Source organism: Corythoichthys intestinalis, chromosome 1, assembly GCF_030265065.1.
Source record: "Corythoichthys intestinalis isolate RoL2023-P3 chromosome 1, ASM3026506v1, whole genome shotgun sequence".
NCBI classification, from domain to species: Eukaryota; Metazoa; Chordata; class Actinopteri; order Syngnathiformes; family Syngnathidae; genus Corythoichthys; species Corythoichthys intestinalis.
This window is the reverse complement of record NC_080395.1, coordinates 50,394,957-50,417,043: the sequence shown is the minus strand read 5'-3', so window position 1 is coordinate 50,417,043 and position 22,087 is coordinate 50,394,957. Positions and strand designations below refer to the sequence as shown.

General features: G+C 39.2%; 1 protein-coding gene across 4 annotated transcripts; it reads right to left on the bottom strand.

Moving 5' to 3' along the window:
* Positions 1-361: 361 nt before the first annotated feature.
* rbm26 (RNA binding motif protein 26) lies at positions 362-21,775 on the bottom strand. Of its 4 annotated transcripts, none has more exons than XM_057850463.1 (22): positions 21,293-21,775; positions 21,016-21,134; positions 20,802-20,920; positions 19,030-19,118; positions 18,679-18,950; positions 13,911-14,186; positions 13,579-13,818; positions 13,222-13,362; positions 12,981-13,121; positions 11,405-11,513; positions 11,151-11,310; positions 9,848-10,042; positions 7,693-7,794; positions 6,200-6,268; positions 5,959-6,066; positions 5,694-5,768; positions 4,497-4,667; positions 4,164-4,268; positions 3,437-3,646; positions 2,791-2,877; positions 2,559-2,672; positions 362-1,249 (listed from the first exon to the last, which is right to left on the bottom strand). In XM_057850463.1, exons 1-22 carry the CDS (start codon positions 21,349-21,351, stop codon positions 1,160-1,162), a joined length of 3,051 nt encoding a protein of 1,016 aa, XP_057706446.1. In that variant the 5' UTR covers positions 21,352-21,775; the 3' UTR covers positions 362-1,159. The 4 variants fall into 4 exon arrangements, with proteins under 4 accessions (XP_057706446.1, XP_057706462.1, XP_057706454.1 ...); XM_057850479.1 differs by having other exon boundaries at positions 5,959-6,057; XM_057850471.1 differs by having other exon boundaries at positions 7,693-7,791.
* Between the last annotated feature and the right edge of the window lie 312 nt (positions 21,776-22,087).

Below are 22,087 nucleotides of genomic sequence, written 5' to 3'. Positions count from 1 at the left end.
CATACCAAGGGACAATTTAGAGTGATCAGCATACCATGCATGTTTTTGGGATGTGAGGGGAATCCGGAAAAAAGCCCACGCAGGCACGGGGAGAACATGACAACTCCACACAGGAAGGCTGGAGCCCGGGAATAAACCTTTTACCTCAGAATGGTGAGGGGAACGTGCTAACCACTGTGTGTATGAAACCTGTTCAGTTTTATTGTGTTATATTTAGAACTATGCCAAAAGCAGTTTAGCCACTTTGACACCTGTTCATACATTATCTTTTAGAACTTTAGCCTAAAATACATTGTTTTCTCAGCTCCTGTATGTTGCTTTCATATAATTAGTATCTTGAAACAGTTACAACACAAGGAAATTAACATGAAAATATATTTAATATACATCTATTTAATATACATCAGCTCAGTATAAAAACAATCACAGGTTTGAGGTTTCAGATTTTCTTCCGCTGGAAAAAGACCACCTGCAAAGAAAAACAGTTTAAGGATTTGACCCACATTTTCTATACATTGGGAAGACATTTTTTGACAGTTTCTTACCTTAAGAGTTACCTTATCAATCCAACAATTGCTGGATGGAGGATTTGTACAGGAAGTTTGCTCTTTAGGTGAACTTTTTTTTTTTTTTTTTTTAAATGGTCAGTTATATTTTACAATGACGACTGCTATACGTTTCCAAAATGTGAGAATAGCAGTATTTTCTGACCATTTCATTTATTATTTCTTTTACACAATTCAAAATGGAACCAATTAACTGAGAAACTAAGATTTCGTACAAATAATCTCAACTCAGACATAAAATATTTACAAACGAGCTTCTACCAATAGATGGAACAGTACTCTGCAAAAGCTCCATGGTCTGTCATTGCGTTCAACAATAATACAGAATTTGGTGTCTAAAACTGATAATTCATCAAGCTATCATGTGTCCAGACAAAGTAGTTATCTGATCCATATTACAAAAGAAATGAAAAACAATTCTACGTTAAGAGCATTTTTTAAGAAAAAATTGCTGCATCTGACATACAGATTAAAAATTAAATTCACATGTATATTCAGCCAGTTACATCTTTGTGAAGTGAAGTCAACGTGTCTTGTATTTATGAACAGGCATCAAAATAAATAAACTGCTAGGCATCTGGTCAATGCCGCGCTCATCTGCGCCAGGAACGAGGCTCGTTGTCATCTTCCTCCTCGTCGTCATCCTGCAGCAGGGCATCATCGCTCAGTGACTCTTCTGGATACTGAGGGGGATTTACAAAAAAAAAAAAAAAAGCTGTGAGCATACACTCCACATAAAAACATACACATAACATACTCAAGCTAATGAGAGCAAAGAGACCAGTTGAATTAAAAAAAATAATAATAACATTTTTTAAAAAATGACGCTCTTCTGAATCGGTTATACAGGTGTGCTTAACCATCTTTACAAACTAGACCAGGGGTCAGCAAGCCACGGCGCTTTAGAGCTCCCTAGTGGCTCCCTGGAGCGTTTTCAAAAATGTTTGAAAATGGAAAAAGATGGGTGAGGAAAATGTATTTTTGTTATAATATGGTTTCTGTAGGAGGACAAACATGAACTTCATTAATATTGTACTGAAAAACAACAGCATCGTACAACAGAGTAGTCACGTGGTGCATCATTCTCTATGCACTGGAGCAAAAATAAACATTTAATCACGAAGGCTCATTATGTATTTGTAGCCAACTTAAACATTTTGATAGCAGGCTAATGTAGCTATTAGATATATAAAGCATGGGTTGCCTTCATTATACTAGTAAGGCTTATACAGTGGTACTTACGAACATCTCTTCATATAGAATTTTCACGTAACGATACGCCTCAATGGGAAACTTGCTTTTTATTATGAAAGCAATTTCAGGATACAAAATGCAAAAATACAGTATGGACTGCTACTCACAGCTCTCAGAGTTTACTGAACATAACATAGCTGCTTTGCCATTGGCTGTTGTCTAGCATCTTCCTGGCATCCAATTGGCTAAGAAGGACCTCTACTGCATGTGTATGTGTTTATCTAAGCGTCCTCTTCACTGCCCCTCTGGCCATGAGGTGTTCCGACTGCTTTGCGTAACATTGTAATAACTTCTTTATTTTTTCATAATGCACAACTCTCATTTTAAGTTTATTGTGCAATGATCTAATTGTAACACATATTTGTAACATGTTTTGATGATTTTTATGCTTTACAAAAACTTATGTCCGAATTTTGGGGGACTTAGAATAGGGCATTTACAAGGAAAACGCGTCTTTACCTATGACATTTTCAGTTTAAGAAACTACTTCCAGGACAAATTTATTCGTAAGTAGAGGTACCACTGTATAAGGCTTTTATCTTTTTTTGCTGCTCCAGACATTCGTTTTTTGTCCAATATGGCTTTTTCAACATTTTCAGTCGCCGACCCCTGGACTAGACAGTAAATTGTAATCTGAGCAGTCTTGTGTATTGGCTCCCTCTTGTGTCCTATGTCGGTACTAAAACGGCTACTGGGTCTTTATGATATACATTTCTACAAGATAGAAATGGCGCTAACCTCATCCTCCTCTGGCTCTGCCTCGTTTGCATCAACAGCATTCAGCGTCTTGAGAGGCTTATGCCAGGCCAGCCGTAAATTACGATTGTTCAACTTGACGCCACGGAGTGCTGCCTGAAGTCATGGGGGAAAAAAAAAAAAGAGTAACACATTGTAAGAAAAAAACATGGGTGTAACCAGGACAGCACACCTGACATTATATTACATCTGTGGTAACTAATAAGCTGCTCACCTGCTCAGCCTCTGCTCTTGTCCTGTAGGTGATGACTGCACACAAGCTGTTTTCATCGATCTGGCAATCTTCTATTTCTCCAAATTGCTTCAAAATTGTAAATATGGTACATGGTTATTTCGCAATGTCTAATTATAGACACATTGTGCATACATATATTACTAGTAGGGCTGGACAATATGGCTTAAAAATAATATCTCCATTGTTTTTTTTTTAAGCCCAAATTTGATAAACAGCTTTTTTACCCCCCCCCCCCTTTTTTTTTTTTTAGGGTGACAATAAGAACAAAATACACAAAAAAGTAACATAAATAAAGTGCCTTAATAGAATAGAATTTTACAGAGAGAATGTAAACTCTTCAATCATGGTTTAACTGTGCTGCAATAACAGTGATCTTTTGTCAATGTGTTCACAAATGCTCTATGGGCCTGTTTGTGTTTAATAAAGCTATGATTCTGTTGCATGAATAAACAACAGGTGGGAAAAACAGGTCTATACCTTGTGTCATGAAGAGCATTTTATTGCTCTATCTGTAATTACATGTCACAGATATATTATCTAGGTAACTAAATAATTTAAATTAGGTGAAATCAGATCATTTCTGGACTGGGCTCGCTATGAGTTTTGTGAGAATAAGCAAACCTACAGCAAAATGCGGCAGCAGGTCGACCTGCTCTGTCTCCGTGAAACCGGAAATCTCCAGAGCTCGCGGACGATGGTCCACAACTGCATGCAGTGGAACACCTCTTCCTCTTCCCCGTCCTCTGGCACCTCTTCCGCGGGCCCTTGTGGAACCACGCCCTCGAGCAGAGATCCCACGACCTCGGCTTGGTGACAGGAGTCCTCTTTTAGCGGCCTAAATAGAAGTACACAAGGAAGGCAACGTTTAGCAAATTGGTAACTAAATATGACTTTGGACAATGACTCTAAAGTAGAGTATATCTCATCCCAAAAACGCCTTAAAAGAGCGTGATTATCCTTTCATGCAAGAGGGCCCAGTTTGATGATGAGATGGAAACTTCTCCTCAATCTTTATTACGGAAAAGGACATCACTGGAGACCCAATCATCGGAATCTTCAATGATCTCGTGAAAGGAGGACATCGCCTCACTCAAAAGGTATTGCTCCTTCTTTTTTCTTTGCATTATGTTATGTTGTATTATCCACTTCATTACAGGTTTTAACAGTTAGGTATATTACATGATTCAAATGCATTTGGCTCGTTTTATTCTGGTTTTACCCCAATTATATCATTTAATAAGTCGTTTAAGTAGTGCTTAGGACTAACTAGGCGATTTACATTAAAAAATCATGATATGAAAGCTACTCTGGAACGGACTAATTTCATATGTCGAGGAACCACTATACCTTACCTCAATCTGCAGCTGGGTATACTTGATCTTCAACAGAGCAGTGTCCTCTCCAGCTTGAGTTTTCTTGTACAGATCTAACTCTGTGTCAAGAAGTTCCTTCTGAGCCTGAGAGATGAAAGCACATCATATTAATATAATTTTCATAGATAGTGAATTTACATAAACCACTAGTGGACTTATTTGTGAGCACAGTGTGCGCCCACTATATCGCAGGTCAGAAATATAGTCCCAAAAATAAATGATTTTTTTTAATCAAGCTATGAATCCCATCCAAATAACCACATATAAAACTGAATATGAAAAGAACTGTACTTAGCATGCACAAAGCATTACTTGGGCCTTGCTCTTGACTGTGTTCAGAAGATTGCTGCTGCTGCATGAGATGCCCTTTATCTCTTCTTGTAGTTTGGTGATGTTTTTGGTTAAAATGCCCAAGGTTTCCATGATTTTGGCTTTATCCTCTGCTTTCATTGTTTTGTTCTTCTCAAGTTTGGAGATCAGGAGCTGCAGACAACAATGGCATAGTAGGAAAAAAATCAAGGAGGTTACAAATCCTATCAGCGCTTTAAAATCCTGCAGGTCACTTTTTCATGTCATCGTCATTCTATTGTCAATTTTATTACAAATCAGGTTTTTTGACCTCCACAAGCTATCATGATACTTCTTTTATTTAGATACTTCCCATTGTGGAAAGTTCTAAAATAGCTTTAGCTGTTAATTCAGCTAAAACTCTGGAAAAATATTATAAGCAATACGTTTACCGGTAATCACAGTAGGCCGAGCCTTCGCCGCTGCTGCTCCCTCACTCTGGAACTCACTCCCAAAACCCATCAGGAACTCTGACTCATTAAAAAACTTCAAATCACTCCTAAAAACCCACCTGTTCAAACTAGCTTTTCCCACCTCTTAATTCTTAATTTTGTCTTTGTGTTATGTTATGTAAAGCGTCTTTGAGTGTCCAAAAAAGCGCTATATAAGTTTGAGGTATTATTATTATTATTAATTAAATTTCCAAAACGGTCAATTATGAAACAAACTTTTCTCAATGGCCAAGCACCCTCAACAATGTTCCCTTTTAATATAGTGCACCTGTTTGAGTAATTATGTAAAAAATAAATAAATAAATACTGCATATTCTATATTATTATTCAGACATTTTGAGTCAGTCAGTCAGTACCGTGCTGTACTTTGCTATGGATATGCCATAAACTACTTTACATTTTTCCTACTGATACTTACATTGGAGGTCTTATAAAAATTGTTCTAAAGTCTTACTTGCACTGCTTTGCAGTCATGTAAGTGGACGATTTTTACACCTAGACATATTATTCCTGCACTCTATTTTTAAATGTTTTGGCTTTAATAGTTTTAAAATCAGTATTGTACTTTCTTGTAAAGTATAGCACACCAAGTTGCATTGTGTACGGAATAAATTGTTAATGTAAAATAAATGCACCATGCCATCAAAGAAGCACCTTCTTTTTTCAGTTCCCCCAGACTGCTACAGTCCAATGATCCAGATGAGCTTACCTTCTGTGTTTCAATATGCTTCTCGAGAATTTCTTGCTTCTTCTTCCGTACATCCTGCTGTAGCCTTAGAGCTTCCTGTAAAAGCATTTATGGGACATCACATACTGTTGCTACTACAACTGAATTCTTGTAGAACAGAAATGACTGCACTTTAAGGTTGCGTTTTGAAATGAATTTCATCATGTCCTAAGAACATTTTATTCACAGGTATGGGTAAAGCTTTTTATGAACCTTTCCATGACTGTAACACCATTGCCACCCTCACCTGTTTCTTCTTTAGAGGGTCATCTGTGGTTTTCTGGACCGCTTTTAAGGCTGCAGGGTTGTATACTGTCTTAGAGAGGCCCGCCGAAGTTGAAAACACCTGAAAATGCTTCAAATGTAAGCACAAAAACTTCATAAAATCAATAGCTTAGCATAAACATCTGGTGTGTGTGTGTGGGCGTGTGTGCGTGTGTGTGTGTGTGCGTGTGTGCGTGTGTGCGTGTGTGCGTGTGTACACTTGCCTTCTCAACAGGTGTAGCAGATTTGGCAGAGAAACCCAGACGATCCTTCACTGATACTTTTGTAGGATTCTATATCAGTTACAGGTAGAAAAACATGTTAAAACCAAGTATATACATATATATACATACACACATACATAATATCTATATATATATAAAGGGTGTAACAGTACATGCATTTGTATTGAACCGTTTTGGTACGTGGTGCTCTGTTCGGAACAGAGGCGTACCAAACCAGTTTCTGACATATTGTAACCCTTACTTTTCGAGGCAGTGAGTCGATCGGGTTACAGTTTCTTTGTGTAGATTATATTTATTCCGTCTTCTATACTATAATGAGGACCAACACGGTAGGACAGTATAAACCAGAAATGTCAACGGCGCGACAAAGTGGCCGCCGCGAGAACGCAGTGAAACGCAGTGGGCGTTAAAGTCAATCAGCCAATGCACACCAGTCGTAGTGCGGCCGTGTGTTAGACACATCCCAGAAGCAGCTCAACACGACACACGCGAAAAGAACGGCAGAGTTTATTATTTGACGCGAGACGCGACCCTCCTGCGTCAATACTACTACCGGTAGCCAGGAACGGGCAGACCGGACGTCACTCGTGTAAAAATACGGTGGATCCGGTCAATTTTCAAACTACTATGCAATCGTAACCCACTTTTTGAGTCCATCAGATCTCGAGTGGTAGATCAGGGCACAGATGACTTGTCTGTTGATTTACTTCCATCTTCTCTGCTATAATAATAACCAAAACGGCCCCGTGTGCAATACAAAACCCTCTTACCACAACAAAACAAGTAGGAACTAATATTCACATAGGAACTTAAGTTATACAACATAAAATATACAATATAAATTAATACTACATCACATTTGTAAAATATACACACATAATAAAATAAATAATAGCCCATTTAAATAAAATAAATTGAAATGAGCTAAAACACCTGTAATTAAATAATAAGAATAACTGTAAGCAGGATCTGTGTATTTATTTTATTAATTTCTGTGTGGCGCTTTAACTTGAGAAAATCCACCAATAAAGCTTTTGAAAACCGTTCATAAGAAAAAAAGAATTATTCATTGAGGCATTTGTAAAATACATGTTAAAATCTTTGTCATTTGGGATTGCTTTTCTCTTTAGCACAGGACTTCTTTCTTCTTTCAGAAAGAAAGAAAGCTGACCAATACACAGGGTCTGAAAGGCAAATTGTTTTTGGATTATCTTTAAATACCCGCTACTTTTTGAGCAGAATTCTAGCTTTGTATAGGCTTACGTTCCTATTGTTGAAAGCACAAAGGTGTGTAATAAACAACTAGCACATTTATATTTTGCATCTTACTGTATCGAAAATGAACCGAACCGTGACCTCAAAACCGAGGTACGTACCAAACCGAGGTTTTTGTGTACCATTACAACCCTAATATATGTATATATATTGTACTTTGACAAATAGAGCAGCTGCACGCCTGTTCACATACACACCTGAGGAGCTACACTGGAGTCCTGGGAAGGCTCAGCGTTTGCAGTGAGCAGAGGCCCAAGGCGATCTTTGACAGACTGCTTCAGCGATGTCACTGAGGGCTGCTGAATGTTAAAAGAGATTTAAAGAAATTCTCAAAAAATGTTTGACGGTTCTGTAGGCCGCTTATGTTGCTGCTGAAAAATGTATTAGTAATTGCTTTACTGTTTATCCAAAAAAAAGGGCATTCACTCGCAAATAACCCAAAAATGTAGTCCATCAATAATTTAAGAATATATACCCAACAGCGCTGTACAGTGATGAGGGTGTAAAATAAAACACAATAAAGCTAACTGTCAATTTTAGCTCAATAGTCATTGATGGATAAAACACCAAGTAGCACTGGTGCCTAATATGCTCCAATACAGCAGGAATCATACATTTATTTTTAACACCGCAAAAACTCAAAATCCTACTAGGACTTAAATTTTAAGTCTAAATTGTAACTACAACTTAAAAACAGCTTGTGGAAAGGGAAATTCAGTTGAAACACGTGGGGGAAAATATAACTTTTAAGTGACGTGTGTCATCAATAGGGTTGGGCATCATTTGAAATTGAACGATTCCAGTTCCGATTCTGAACGATTCTCGATTCAGATTCTTTTAAGAGGCAGGGTTATAAAAAATACAACAACAAAAAAAGGGAGAGGGTCAAAAAAATGTAAAGTTTAAAAATGTATTAGTTTATAATAATGTCTTAACTTCTGGATGATTTTTTAAAAATATATGAATTTAAAATTATTATTTATTATTATTATTTCATTGTTTATTATTAATACAATATGAAATTTATGAATTACATGAACTCCTCACAGGGCTATTTTTAACTTGTATATAAATATCAGACTTTGAACTTGAATGTGATGAAGTTTCTTTCCACAGGAGTGCACTTTCACAAAGATTATTTTTCAAAAGCTCACAGAAAACATTTACACATTTTTTTGCCATACATGTACCTTAGCTGGGAGCTACGACGAAGCATTAGTATAATTTCTTCTACTGATTATAATTTGAAGATCTTTTAATACCGCTTTTAACGGAGGAGTCTACTGCTTTAAGATGGCGGCTGTTTACGAACGCCAGCGAGTCCGTCATTTTGCATCTAGTCCTCTTTTGAATGAATGAATAATTTATTGTCATTGTCATCATCATCATAATCATTGACAGTTTCAGAGTGTGGAATTTGCCCGAAAGGGGGACGATGACAGACAAAGGAAAGACGGGAAAATCAAATGCTTAACTTTACATGTGATATCGACCGTAGCCCGACGTAATAATACGACTTATTCCCGTACTATTTTCCATCCATTCATCATCTACTGCTTAATCAAGGGTCGGATCGCGGGAACAGCAGGAGACAGACGGAAATTATTGTTTCACTTACCTTTCTGACTGGTTAGACGACCGGTGCGCACTCAGCTATGCTACTTGGCACTTATATTCCACTAAACCGGAGGTGTTTTATCATACTGGTCATGCAGCCACCTTTGCATGATATTGTTGTGTTGCAAATGTTGCACTGAGCTGACTGATCTTTTTTTTTTTTTTTTTTTTGTAAAGGTGAGCCTAATTTTTGAGCGGCACCGCTCCATGCTTGTAATCAAGTTGCAGTGCACAAACACACGCTTCTTGTGGCTTCTTCTTCGTGGTTTTCAGCAGCAATTTTTTTCCACTCAGGGCATCGAAATTGTAAAATTCGAACGGTTCCAGGACCATCGGAGTGTTAGAACCGGGTCCCATAGATGCTCGATGCCCAACCCTAGTTATCAAGCATAATGACATTTTTAGGTAAGAAATATTTTTTTAAAATAAGTTCTTAAGTTTTTTGAGCGAAAGAAGTGAATTTGTTGTTTTATTTTTCTAGTCACATCTGAGATTTTTCATCAATTGATCAATTGTATATTGTTCAGAACAACCAACATCTAGAATAAAGACATTGTCTAAAAATGGTTCAATATTAGGTTAAAAAAAGGTTTCTTGTTTTCTCATGTATAACTGCTCTTTACCTTAAAAAAAAAGTTTATCCGATTACTCGATTAATCGATGAAATGTTCAGTACAATACTCGATTATTAAAATATTCAATAACTGAAGCCCTAATATACAGTATATATTTTACCATGGCTGGCTGTGATTGCAACTGCTGTATGTGAGCCAGGCCCGGTCCAGGTCCATCACCCCCGTTCTCCCGGAACCAATGCACTCGGATAAAGCGGTTGTTGAGGACAGCCTCTGTGCTTTGTATGGCCCTCTTGGCCTCATCAGGAGATGCAAACTGAATCAGTGCACCCTCTGGATCACTCTGGTATGCCACCTTTAAAAACATACAGAATTTATTAAATAAATAAATCCATCAAATTAAAACAAACAAACAACCAAAAAAAGATTCCTTACAAATATCACAATGAAACTGCCCAAGCAGCACCTTCAATTGATATCAAATTGATTCAAGATATACAGTAGCATCATAGTGGAGCCCCACAATTTAGGGGGAATTGGAACCGGGCAAAACCATGAAGAGAATTTTCTGTGTTTCCACCTATCTTTACAGACACACTCCAGCGTATCCGCAAAGTTTTATTTTATCATTTCAACATTGTCTTATTTTATTACAATCCTTTTTAAACCAGGTCAAGGAGTAGCGACTGTTGTTATGTTTCCGTTTTACAAAACATACGAAAAGTTTTCCCCCAAACAAAAGCGTGGTCGTCATTCAAATGCTAGAGCTCTACATTGTTATCTGTCTACACAAGTATGTTTTTTTTTTTTTTTTTTTTGCTCGTGTCATATTCCTTGCCACTGTTGTAACTACCATAACTTTTCGACAGTAAGGACCATTTTTCTTTCAATTTGAACCCTGCGGCTTTTATAATGAAGCAGACTATTTATGGATTTTTTGGGAGGGGCAGGGAGGACACACATTATGTTTAGCTTAAAAAATAATATTTAAAAAAAAATAAAAAAATAAAAATAAAAATAAAAAAAGCAACTCATTTTTATGTAATTTCGCTCACGTCAAGATGGGAGAAGGAACATGACTGGATGGCATTTCCCATGCAAACTTGATAACTACACCTCTGCACCAGTGTGTTAGCTACTGCTGTCTGACATGATAACAACCTCATACTCCACAAAAAGAACCAGTAGGACATTTGTCGGTCATGTATACTAATTATGCTTACTACCATGAGAAGTGGGGAACTTAGAGTCTTTCTTCCCATCTAATTAGAAAATACAAAAATGTAAACTTTAAAGGAAAATGGCATACTTCACATTCGATTGTCAATGTGGAAACTTCTCTGATTTTGACAAACACACATTTGCAATTTAGCTCGCATGTACAATGAACAAAAACGCTTACTACCAAATAGTGTATTGTCAAAAGAAACAAACATGGCAAAAACATTCAAAAAGTGGCCTACCTGCAGATTGACAATGGTTCCAAATTTGCTGAAATGATCATTGAGTTTGCTGATGTTGTTGAGTTCAGAAGGAATTTGCCGAACCAGCAGCTTGGTGTTAGGAGAGTTGAAGGGACCTCTTCTGTGATAGCCCAGATGGTTAGGTTTATTATAGTTAGGCCTGAGAAAGTAAAGGAAGACATGTGTTATGTTAGACTACTTTTGTTAATCCATCTAAGGATTAACTGCAGTCCTCCACTAAATAATATTTTCACCTGTCAAACCAAGGTTTCTTGTGGAGAATACCTCCATCATGTGAACCAGCAGGTCGCTTCCTCAAGCTCGAATCCATAACAATTCTCATACTGTTGTTTGGAACCTTGTCTGGGGAAAGACGATGCATGATTTACTAGTATACATACATAGTGCTGTTTGACAGAGTTGATAATCACACAGGCACATAATACTTATTTTATGAAGGTTTCTCTAAATGGGGGCATTTTACCCCTATAATTTGACCTAGCACAACCAGTTTTTCCCATTTAATTTTTAGATTAAATAGTTTACGTTTTCATTTACTACTATTTTAGTTATTAATTATCATTAGGCCTGGCAATAAATCGATATTATGAATTATTTTTTTTCTGACAGAAAGGACATCTAGGTATCAGTTATTCAATAGATTATTTCATGAAAAAAGTTGGTCTCTTTGTGTAATCGTTACTTTGTATTTAAAGACTGAAAATGCAAATGGGGGAAGGAAATAGATTAGGTTCAAAGCCGGACGTTTTGCAATTACTTTTGTTCAACAATGAAAATTGAAAAACTTGTTTTGAGCTCCCTCTGTGTTTAGTTCTTGTCTCCTTAACTCATTGGCTGCCACTGATGGCACTAAACACCCAATCCGTATTGAATGATCACTGCCAGCCCTCACAGTCAAAATGGACTTCATATCTAGCGAGGTCAATGGGAGCCAATGATGTTTAGGGGGGGTAAAAAAATATATTAAAAGTTTAGACCATATCGCCCAGCCCTAGTTATCATTATGAGGGTTCAAACTAAAGCAGAGCCGTTCACCTCGTATCAACGTTTATAGGGATATTCGGTGGCCAGCCAAGATAAGATTGCCTGATCAACAATGTTGGAAATTCCAACTTAAAAATGAAAGTCCAATAATTCACGCATCACATAGAAGCAATACCTAGTACAGCTTTTATTTTGAAGTTGGCCCACGCAAGCAATCACTCACACATCTCTAGGTGACTGCAGTCTTGATGCCAAGACACGGGTCCGGTTATTTTACAGAACATGTGCGAAGACTGTATTGTGAGCGTTTGCAATTTAGAGACGAAAACGGTGTGAAACTTCGGCCATCTGACTTCTAGCCAGTGCACAGCTTGACCAAGTATGTATCCAAGTATTACTAGCAGATTTGATCATTGATAGAGGAGCCTGCTATGAATACGTTCATATCTATCGCCTTTACGATTGAAAATCTGACCCAATCCGTTTACCGTCCCAACGTCTAAGCAGCTTTTATAATTGAGGACTCCAAGGCCCCTTTCTTCAACCAGTGTTCTAAACCATGCATTAGCGTGAGGCTTCTTATTGTTTGGCGAGCATAGGTTACTAGGAGAGAGAAGACACGTACAGTGTGGGATAAAGAGTTAACAGATACTGATGGAATGAGGAGCAAATTGAAAAGGATGAGGCTTCAGTGATTTTAACATTGTGTGGTCTAAAAATCACAATTGAAATTCAAAAACAATCAATTGTTTAGTATTACAATGATGTGTTGCAAACAACTCTTTAATAAACCTGCTTGGACGTTTATTGTCACATAAGACCTACCTTTCTGTGGCTGGTCCACATCTCCCATAGTGAGGCCAATAAGGTTGGGCCTCTGAGCATTGACCCGGTGGCGGTACATTGGCCTGGAACTACTAGTGATACTAGGGGCCTCAGGGTTGTACACATCTGCCTCATAGGTATCTGGTACATTGAGCATACAACATTCAACCATGAAAACAATATATGTGTCAATAGACTACGAATGTGTTAAATTAACTGAGAACCACTAAAGGCGCCCTACCTGAAGGGAAAAGTGGTGTCGGTATTTGGGGCACTGAAGAACGTATGCCAGAGGTGACAATAGTGGGAACAGCACTCGTAATGGAATTTGGCGGTGCATCCATTCCAGAGGGCTGAAGTGGAGGAAGAGGGGGCGGTGGTCCTGAAAAGGCAGCCATAAGTAAATATCAAGAACAGGTTTGATTAATTTTATACTACTCATATTGTCAATAGAGTAAAACAAAAATATAATTGAATTCAAAGTCCATAAGCCGTAGGCACCTTTTTTGCCCAATGTTTAAAATTACAATTTAAAAAAAACTGCACAATAAGCACTCAAAGTTGTTTTTTCGTGCAAAACAAACTGTCACAATCTTACCTGCAATCGGCGGAAGGCTTGGTGGGAGAGTTCCCGGTGGGGGCACAGGAGGCCCCAGATTCACAGTCGAGGGGTTCATTAGTGGTGGAGGTGGAAGGCCCGGGGGTGGAGGGCCATCCACACCTGGAATGGGTGGGGGCTGAAAGGGCAGCATATTGGGCAAACCGACATCCTCCACCACGACTGGGTCACTCCCATGGTCAAAAGGGCACATGTCTCCTCTCATGCAGAAGCCTTTCTCTGAAAGAGAGGTAAAGGCATCATTACCACAATAATGTCTAAATGAGTGTAGTGACAGCAAAAGTTCATGCTGTACACTTTGTTTTCCTCACCATCATAGTCACGGCACCGTTTCCTTGGTTGAGGAACAGGTCCCCTGAAAGGGCCTCGATCCACAGGGTGCTCTGGGTGGAAATCCGACCAGCTTTCAGTCGTGTTATTGCTGTGATGATGCGTGGGCGCGATGACCGTGATGGTGCTGCTCAGTGTTGGCACAGGGAAATGGGAGGTGGTTGCAGTGGAAACCAGAATAGTCGGGGTGTAGCCATCAGGACCTTCCAACCGGTCCACGCGATCGTGATCATACTTCAACTTCCCAGGATCCCTGTCTGTAAGCAAGAGCATGAGAGTTAGGCAAGTTACATCAAATACCTACTTTAATATTTAACTCACTATGAAGACTTAACATTAAGGGTGTAACGGTACATCTAATAGTATTGAACCGTTTCGGTACGTGGTGCTCGGTTCGGAACGGACACGTACCGAACGAGTTTCTGACGTAATATAACCCTTACTTTTCAAGGCTGTGAGTCGATCGGGTTACAGTTTCTTTGTGTAGATTATATTTACTCTGTCTTCTCTACTATGACGAGGACTAACACGGTAGGACAGTATAACCCGGAAACGTCAACGGCGCGACAACATGGCCGCCGCGAGAACACAGTGAAACGCGGGCGTTAGAGTCAATCAGCCAATGCTCACCAGTCGCAGTGCGGCTGCGTGTTAGACGCGTCCCTCAGCACGACACACGCGAAAAGAACGGCAGAGTTTATTATTTGACGCGAGACGCGACCCTCCTGCGTTAATACTACTACCCGTAGCTCGGAACGGGCAGACCAGAAGTCACTCGTGTAAAAATACGGTGGATCCGGTTGATTTTCAAACTAATATACAATCGTAACCCACTTTTTGAGTCCATCAGATCTCTTGAGTGGTAAATCGGGGCACAGTTGACTTGTCTTTATTGATTTACTGCTGTCTTCTCTGCTATAATGATAACCAATGCAGCCCCGTGTTCAATACAAAACCCTCCTACCACAACAAAAGAAGTAGGAAGTAATATTCACATAGGAAGTAAAGTTATACAACATAAAATATAAAATTATAAATTAATACATCACATTTGTAAAATATAAACACATAATAAAATAAATAATAGCCCATTTAAATAAAATGAATTGTAATGAGCTAAAACACCTGTAATAATACACACATCCTGCTTACACAATTAAATTGATTAATTTCTGTGTGGCGTTTTAACTTGAGAAAATCCACCAATAAAGCTTTTGAAAACCGTTCATAAAGAAAAAATGTTTCATTGAGGCATTTCATTTGTAAAATACATGTTAAAATCTTTGTCATTGGGATTGCTTCTCTTTAGCATAGGACTTCTTTTTTCTTTCTTTCAGAAAGAAAGCTGACCAATACGCTGGGTCTGAAAGGCAAATTGTTGTTGGATTATCTTTAAATACCCGCTACTTTTTTAGCTGAATTCTAGCTTTGTATAGGCTAATGTTCCTATTGTCGATAGCACAAAAGTGTGTAATAAACAACTAGCATATTTATATTTTGCATCTTACTGTACCGAAAATGAACCGAATTGTGACCTCAAAACCGAGGTACGTACCGAACAGAGATTTTTTTGTACTGTTACACCCCTACTAAACATGAATTATGGTTTCAAATTGTTGTAAAATGAAAGTTCTCAGGCAAAACAAAACAAAAAAAATTGTGGAACTTCAGAATGAAAACCTTGAAAATCTATAAAAATCCACAATTTTTAGACTGGATCATTATGTGAACTTTGCCAAATGAGTCCAAAAGAAGCGCAAGCGCCTGGTTTGTTTCTTAATTTTATGTGGTAGCAATTTCAATTGATCAAATCTTTTGACTATGTGGGACTTTTAATGCACATAAAATGCAGCACCAAGTAATTTATTTAATTTTTGTAATTTGCATAAAAAAACAGGATCAAAACCAGAACAACATACACATACACAAATATTTTACACTTTTCCCCAGACATTCAAACATACAGTGGGGAGAACAAGTATTTGATACACTGCCGATTTTGCTGGTTTTCCCACTTGCAAAGCATGTAGAGGTCTGTAATTCGTATCATAAGTTCTCTTCAACTGTGAGGGACGGAATCTAATACAAAAAAACAGAAAATCACGTTGTATGATTTTTAAATAATAAATTTGCATTTAATTGCATGAAATAAGTATTTGATACATCACAAAAATCGAACTTAATATTTGGTGCAGAAAGCTTTGTTTGCTATTACAGATACCAAACGTTTCCTGTAGTCCTTGACAAGGTTTGCACACACTGCAGCAGGGATTTTGGCCCACTCTTCCATGCAGATCTTCTCCAGAGCCTTCAGGTTTCGGGGCTGCTGCCGGGCAACACGGACTTTCAGCTCCCTCCACAGATTTTCTATCGGGTTCAGATCTGGTGACTGGCTAGGCTACTCCAGAACCTCAAGATGCTTCTTACGGAGCCACTCTTTAGTTGCCTTGGCTGTGTGCTTTGGGTCATTGTCATGCTGGAAGACCCACCCATGACCCATCTTCAGGGCTCTCACTGAGGGAAGGAGGTTGTCAGCCAAGATCTGGCGATACATAGCCCCATCCATCCTTCCCTCAATACGGTGCAGTCGTCCTGTACCCTTGGCAGAGAAGCAGCCCCAAAAAATGATGTTTCCTCCTCCATGTTTCACGGTTGGGATGGTGTTCTTGGGGTTGTACTCATCCTTCTTTTTCCTCCAAACACGACGAGCCGAGTTTAGACCATAAAGTTCAATTTTGGTCTCATCCGACCACATGACCTTCTCCCATTGCTCCTCTGGATCATCCAGATGGTCAGTGGCAAACTTCAGACGTGTCTGGACATGCACTGGCTTCAGCAGCGGGACCTTGCGTGCGCTGTAGGATTTTAATCCATGACGGCGTAATGTGTTTCCGATTGGTTTTCTTCGAGACTGTGGTTCCAGCTCTCTTCAGGTCATTGACCAGGTCCTGCCGTGTAGTTCTGGGCTTATCCCTCACCTTTCAGTGATGCCCCACGAGGTGAGACCTTGCATGGAGCCCCAGAACGAGGCAGATTGACCGTCAACTTGAACTTCTTCCATTTTCTAATAATCGCTCCAATCGTTGTTACCTTCTCACCAAGCTGCTTGCTTATTTTCCTGTAGCCCATCCCAGCCTTGTGCAGGTCTATTATTTTATCCCTGATGTCCTTACACAGCTCTTTGGTCTTGTCCATTGTGGAGAGGTTGGAGTTCGTTTGTTTGAGCATGTGAACAGGTGTACTTCCGGTAATGAGTGGAGAACAGGAGGGGTTCTTAAAAAAGAACTAAGAGCCGAAATATTTACTAGTTGGTAATGTATCAAATACTTATTTCATGCAGTTAAATACAAATTTATTATTTAAAAAATATACAATGTGATTTTCTGGATTTTTGTATTAGATTCCGTCCCTCACAGTTGAAGAGAACTTATGATACGAATTACAGACCTCTACATGGCTTGCAAGTGGGAAAACCAACAAAATCAGCAGTGTATCAAATACTTGTTCTCCCCACTGTATTTAGGATTTCAGCCTCTGAATTTTTTTTTGAACGAAGTCTTGTAAAACATGTTTTTTGTGGCTAGTGTTTTTAGTTGAAGTGGGAAGGCTGAGGTGACATGACCCATAGATGTCGCCTCAGGTGAGCTATACAACCAAGTCACGTAATATTGGCCACTGCAGTCTTGTCGACAATGGGTATATATATTATTTGACTATTGTGAAGCTTTGTCCCATTAAGTCATGAGTAATTGGAAGTCAATAAGCTTTAAGAGATTTGGGCTCAAGTAAAACTATCCCTTCATCATTCAGGACATTGACCAAACAATTTTGTGAAATAATCAAATTTAGTGTTTGTTTAAAATAAATACTGCAAAAGGGATTATTGTGTGTTTTTTTTTATTTTTTTTTTTATGATCAGCAAAAATTCAGTATTTATTCATTATTCAGTAAACCACAGGTGTCAAACCGATTCCAGAAAGGGCCAAGTGGGTGCTGGATTTTGTTCCAACCGATAACACGCAGAGAGTTTAACCGATGAACTTCCTGCTGAAACAAGCAGCACCTGACAAAGTTTAACTGATTACACATGTAAAAGATCTAATTGGTGAAAAGGTGTCCTCTGCATTGGTTGGAAAGCAAACCTGCACCCACTTGGCCCTTTCTGGAATCGGTTTGACACCTGTGCAGTAGACACAAGAAATTAATCATTCACTAGTATGACTGGCTGGCCTAATACGAATAGAAATAATTAGCAGTGAGTCAATTACAAAACAAAAACAAAAATGAAAAGTAAGTCACGACAATTGCAGTATCTAGCGTTGGACCCCCAGTTGCCCGCTGCATGGAGACTGGCTTTTCAAGCAACTGAGTTCATTTTCCACAGCGATAAACTATGAAAGAGGGAGAGACACAGGGCTCCTCCGCTCCCCACAGCCTGGAACTCCCATGATACTAACTTGTGCCAAATTGCAGCATTTTAAGAAGGGGAGGAAACCCAATCGGTAAAATTGGTGTTCCAATTTAATTTCCATTGAGCAGGTATTTTATACGTGATGACTTTGAGCAATGAACAGACAAATTTTGCATTGTCACACTATGTTTAAATTTGCCATTGGCGATAGGGCAAGCAGACAGTGCAGACAGTGCACACACTGTATTTCGTACTATAAAAAACGTTTTTCTTCTTCATTCATTCATTTGCCCAATCAAAAGTGTTGCATGTCTCATTACAATCAATAAAGTTCTTACCTCTACTCCGGCTTCTTGAACGAGTTCTGCTGTGAGAAGGACTTCCGCTCCGAGCTCGGTCCCGGTCTCTCTCCCTGTCTCTGTCACGATCACGGTCACGGTCTCTGTCTCGAGGTCGATCCTTGCTCCAACTTCGGCTGCGGCTGCGACTATAACTACGACTGCGACCCCTCCTTCGATTGTAGCGATCACGGTATGAATCCCTTCTGGGCGGGTTGCGGTCGTAATCTCTTTTCCTGGACCGGTCATCTCTCTTGCGATCATCTACTCTCCTAATAATTTGGACATTGTATAAAACGTGCAGTTCAAGTTGTTACCAAAAATTGAAATATTGTAATTCAGTGTGCATACCTGCCATCTCTGCTGTAGCGGGAACCTGATGGAGGACTGTTATTCACTCTTCGAGAAATCTTTTTGTCACGTTCGTCTTCCCGAGTTGGCTGAAAAAAAAGAGGGGAAAATGGTGCAGATCAAAAAAACATAACTCATTGGCTGCCATTGATGGCAAGGTGTAAAAAAACATTTTGATTGGGAGGCCTGGTAGTGACCAACACTAGCCACGTTTACATGGAGCCAAATATTCCAATTGCAATCGGTTTAGATGTTCAAACCAAATAAATGTGTTCCATATAAACACCTCATTCGGAATGAACAGGCCCAAACCGAATGGAATTTCATTCCGTTTCACACGGGTGGAATATTCCTTTTCCCAAACCGATTAGAAGTAAAATTATATCATGTAAACAGGGAAGCGGAATGGTGTCTGGTTGCGTTCTTTCTGCACATGGTCCGTACTGACGTGGTGATGTCACTTGGTGACGTAAGTAACGTCACTTGCAACATGGCTTCCAAGCACACGCACAGCGCACCCACACAACTTTTTAAATGAACGGCGTGTCATTCTGAAGTTTTGTTTCCACTCGAAAAGTTAAAATAGCAGCTGATCTGACGATCGATCTCCATGTTTTGCAACGTGACGCTTTGTTTTGATTAACCTGCGCATGTCAGACGGCAGTTGTCAAACGTCCTTTCGGAATAAAGGCAGACACATGTAAACGCTGGATCGGAATAGATGAAGTGACATGTAAACAGCTGATGTGAAATTTCCATTCGGAATGATTTGAATCGGTATGAATAAAAGTCAGCATGTAAACGTGGCTAATGTTTCTGTGTCATTAACGGCAGGAGACATCCAATCCATTTGTACGACCAGCGGCTGGACGCGATCACAGTTTAAAATGGATTGGACGTCGATCACCGTCAAAGGTAGACAATGAGGTCATGTAGAGAATGTATATACAGTGGGGAGAACAAGTATTTGATACACTGCCAATGAGAAAACCCATTGGGAGAACAAGTGGGGAGAACAAGTATTTGATACACTGCCAATGAGAAAACCCATTGGGAGAACAAGTGGGTAGAACAAGTATTTGATACACTGCCGATGAGAAAACCCATTGGCAGTCGCGTCCAGCCGCTGGTCATACAAATGGATTGGATGTCTCCTGCCGTTAATGACACAGAAACATTAGCCACGTTTACATGCCGACTTTTATTCATACCGATTCAAATCATTCCGAATGGAAATTTCACATCAGCTGTTTACATGTCACTTCATCTATTCCGATCCAGCGTTTACATGTGTCTGCCTTTATTCCGAAAGGACGTTTGACAACTGCCGTCTGACATGCGCAGGTTAATCAAAACAAAGCGTCACGTTGCAAAACATGGAGATCGATCGTCAGATCAGCTGCTGTTTTAACTTTTTGAGTGGAAACAAAACTTCAGAATGACACGTCGTTCATTTAAAAAGTTGTGTGGGTGCGCTGTGCGTGTGCTTGGAAGCCATGTTGCAAGTGACGTTACTTACGTCACCAAGTGACGTCACCACGTCACTACGGACCATGTGCAGAAAGAACGCAACCAGACACCATTCCGCTTCCCTGTTTACATGATATAATTTTACTTCTAATCTTACTTTACTTCTAATGAGAAAACCCATTGGCAGTGTATCAAATACTTGTTCTCCCCACTGTATAAATATCCGTGGTTGGCTGTTCCTCCTTTGTATCTGGTACAATGAAACAAATTTAAAATTTTATACAAAATATATATATGTATACCTCATCTTTTTTCGGCTCATCTTTTTCAACTTTGATCAAAGTAGGTAGTGCTTCCGTCGGAGGCAGATAGCTTTTGTTGTCTATTGCTTCAAACAGCTTGTCCACAAATTGCTGGGTCTCTGGAAGAACATTCGAATGAACAAGATGATTATATGAGTAACTTCAGCTCAGATGAGAATTGATATCAAATTATGATTACATGACCAAAACGCACCTTTCTGGAGAAATACGTCCAACTGGTCAATACACAAAGCTTTCAGTTCTTTTTCAGTTTTATCTTTTTTCACCAGGGCAACAACATACTTGGCGAGTGCTGAAGGGTCTGCATCGCAGCTACAATAGTGGAAAAGCACAACTTTAGAAATGCAGCAGATCCTTGGATATAATGTAAATATTTAATCAAAAACAACTATTAAAAAGTATATGACTAAGCGTGTGCTTTTAGACAACAGTGAAATAAGTCGGAGCTAACAGCTAGCCTTTCTACTTACATGGGCTCGAGCGTGTCAGACAGCCATGTTTTCAAAGCCTCCAGATTTTCTATGATCATTTTAGATCCAGCAGGGACTTTGTTCTCACCGAAGCCCTAATAGATTATGCGCCTCGAGGAATACTGGACATTTGCTGCAGTAAGTACCCAGCGTTGTCTTTGATTTGGATCGGAGGCTAAACGCGCCGTTAGCTTGATTTAGCGGCAACAATGATGACTGAGTTCGCACAAGTGCCAGGCCGCAAAACGTGCTATCAGACGCCCCTAACGTGACTGTTACGGAACTGCGTCTCGGGTGCGCCTACAATACAGCCCTTCCTAGTACCTCTACTCAAGATTAAAACCGAAATTAACCAGCTGAAATACGCATGTGATATGCACGCTGAACGTGTAGTACTTTATTTACGCCACTCCGTTGCTAACTTGGCAGAGCGACTATTTACTTCCGCTTTTGAGCTCGTCATCAGCTATCGCGAGATTAGTGTTAGTGCCCGCCCGCTCACGTTTCAGATGTGCAGATGTCATCACTGAAGGATGCAGCTTCATTGTATATAAATGAACGTTTTAAAAAGATTAAATAATTTTATGTCTATATATAAAATCGGATCACGTTCTAGAATTGTGAAATCATAACATTAAATTAAAACATACCTTTAAACGACAACATCTTGTGTGAAAATCTGGGATTCACCTGCTTATGTAATGTTTCAATATTTTTATATATCATCAAGCAGTACGCCATTATCCTTCTTCTGAGAGAATATATATTATATATATATAGATAGATATATAGATA

Excerpts from the sequence above, each read along its gene's own strand:
- rbm26 (XM_057850463.1), bottom strand. The coding sequence starts at position 21,351 with ATGATCATAGAAAATCTGGAGGCTTTGAAAACATGGCTGTCTGACACG. Across the intron at positions 7,795-9,847 it reads TGCAATCACAGCCAGCCATG|CAGCCCTCAGTGACATCGCT; the intron begins GTAAAATATATA and ends TTTAACATTCAG. Across the intron at positions 1,250-2,558 it reads CAGAGCCAGAGGAGGATGAG|TATCCAGAAGAGTCACTGAG; the intron begins GTTAGCGCCATT and ends AATCCCCCTCAG.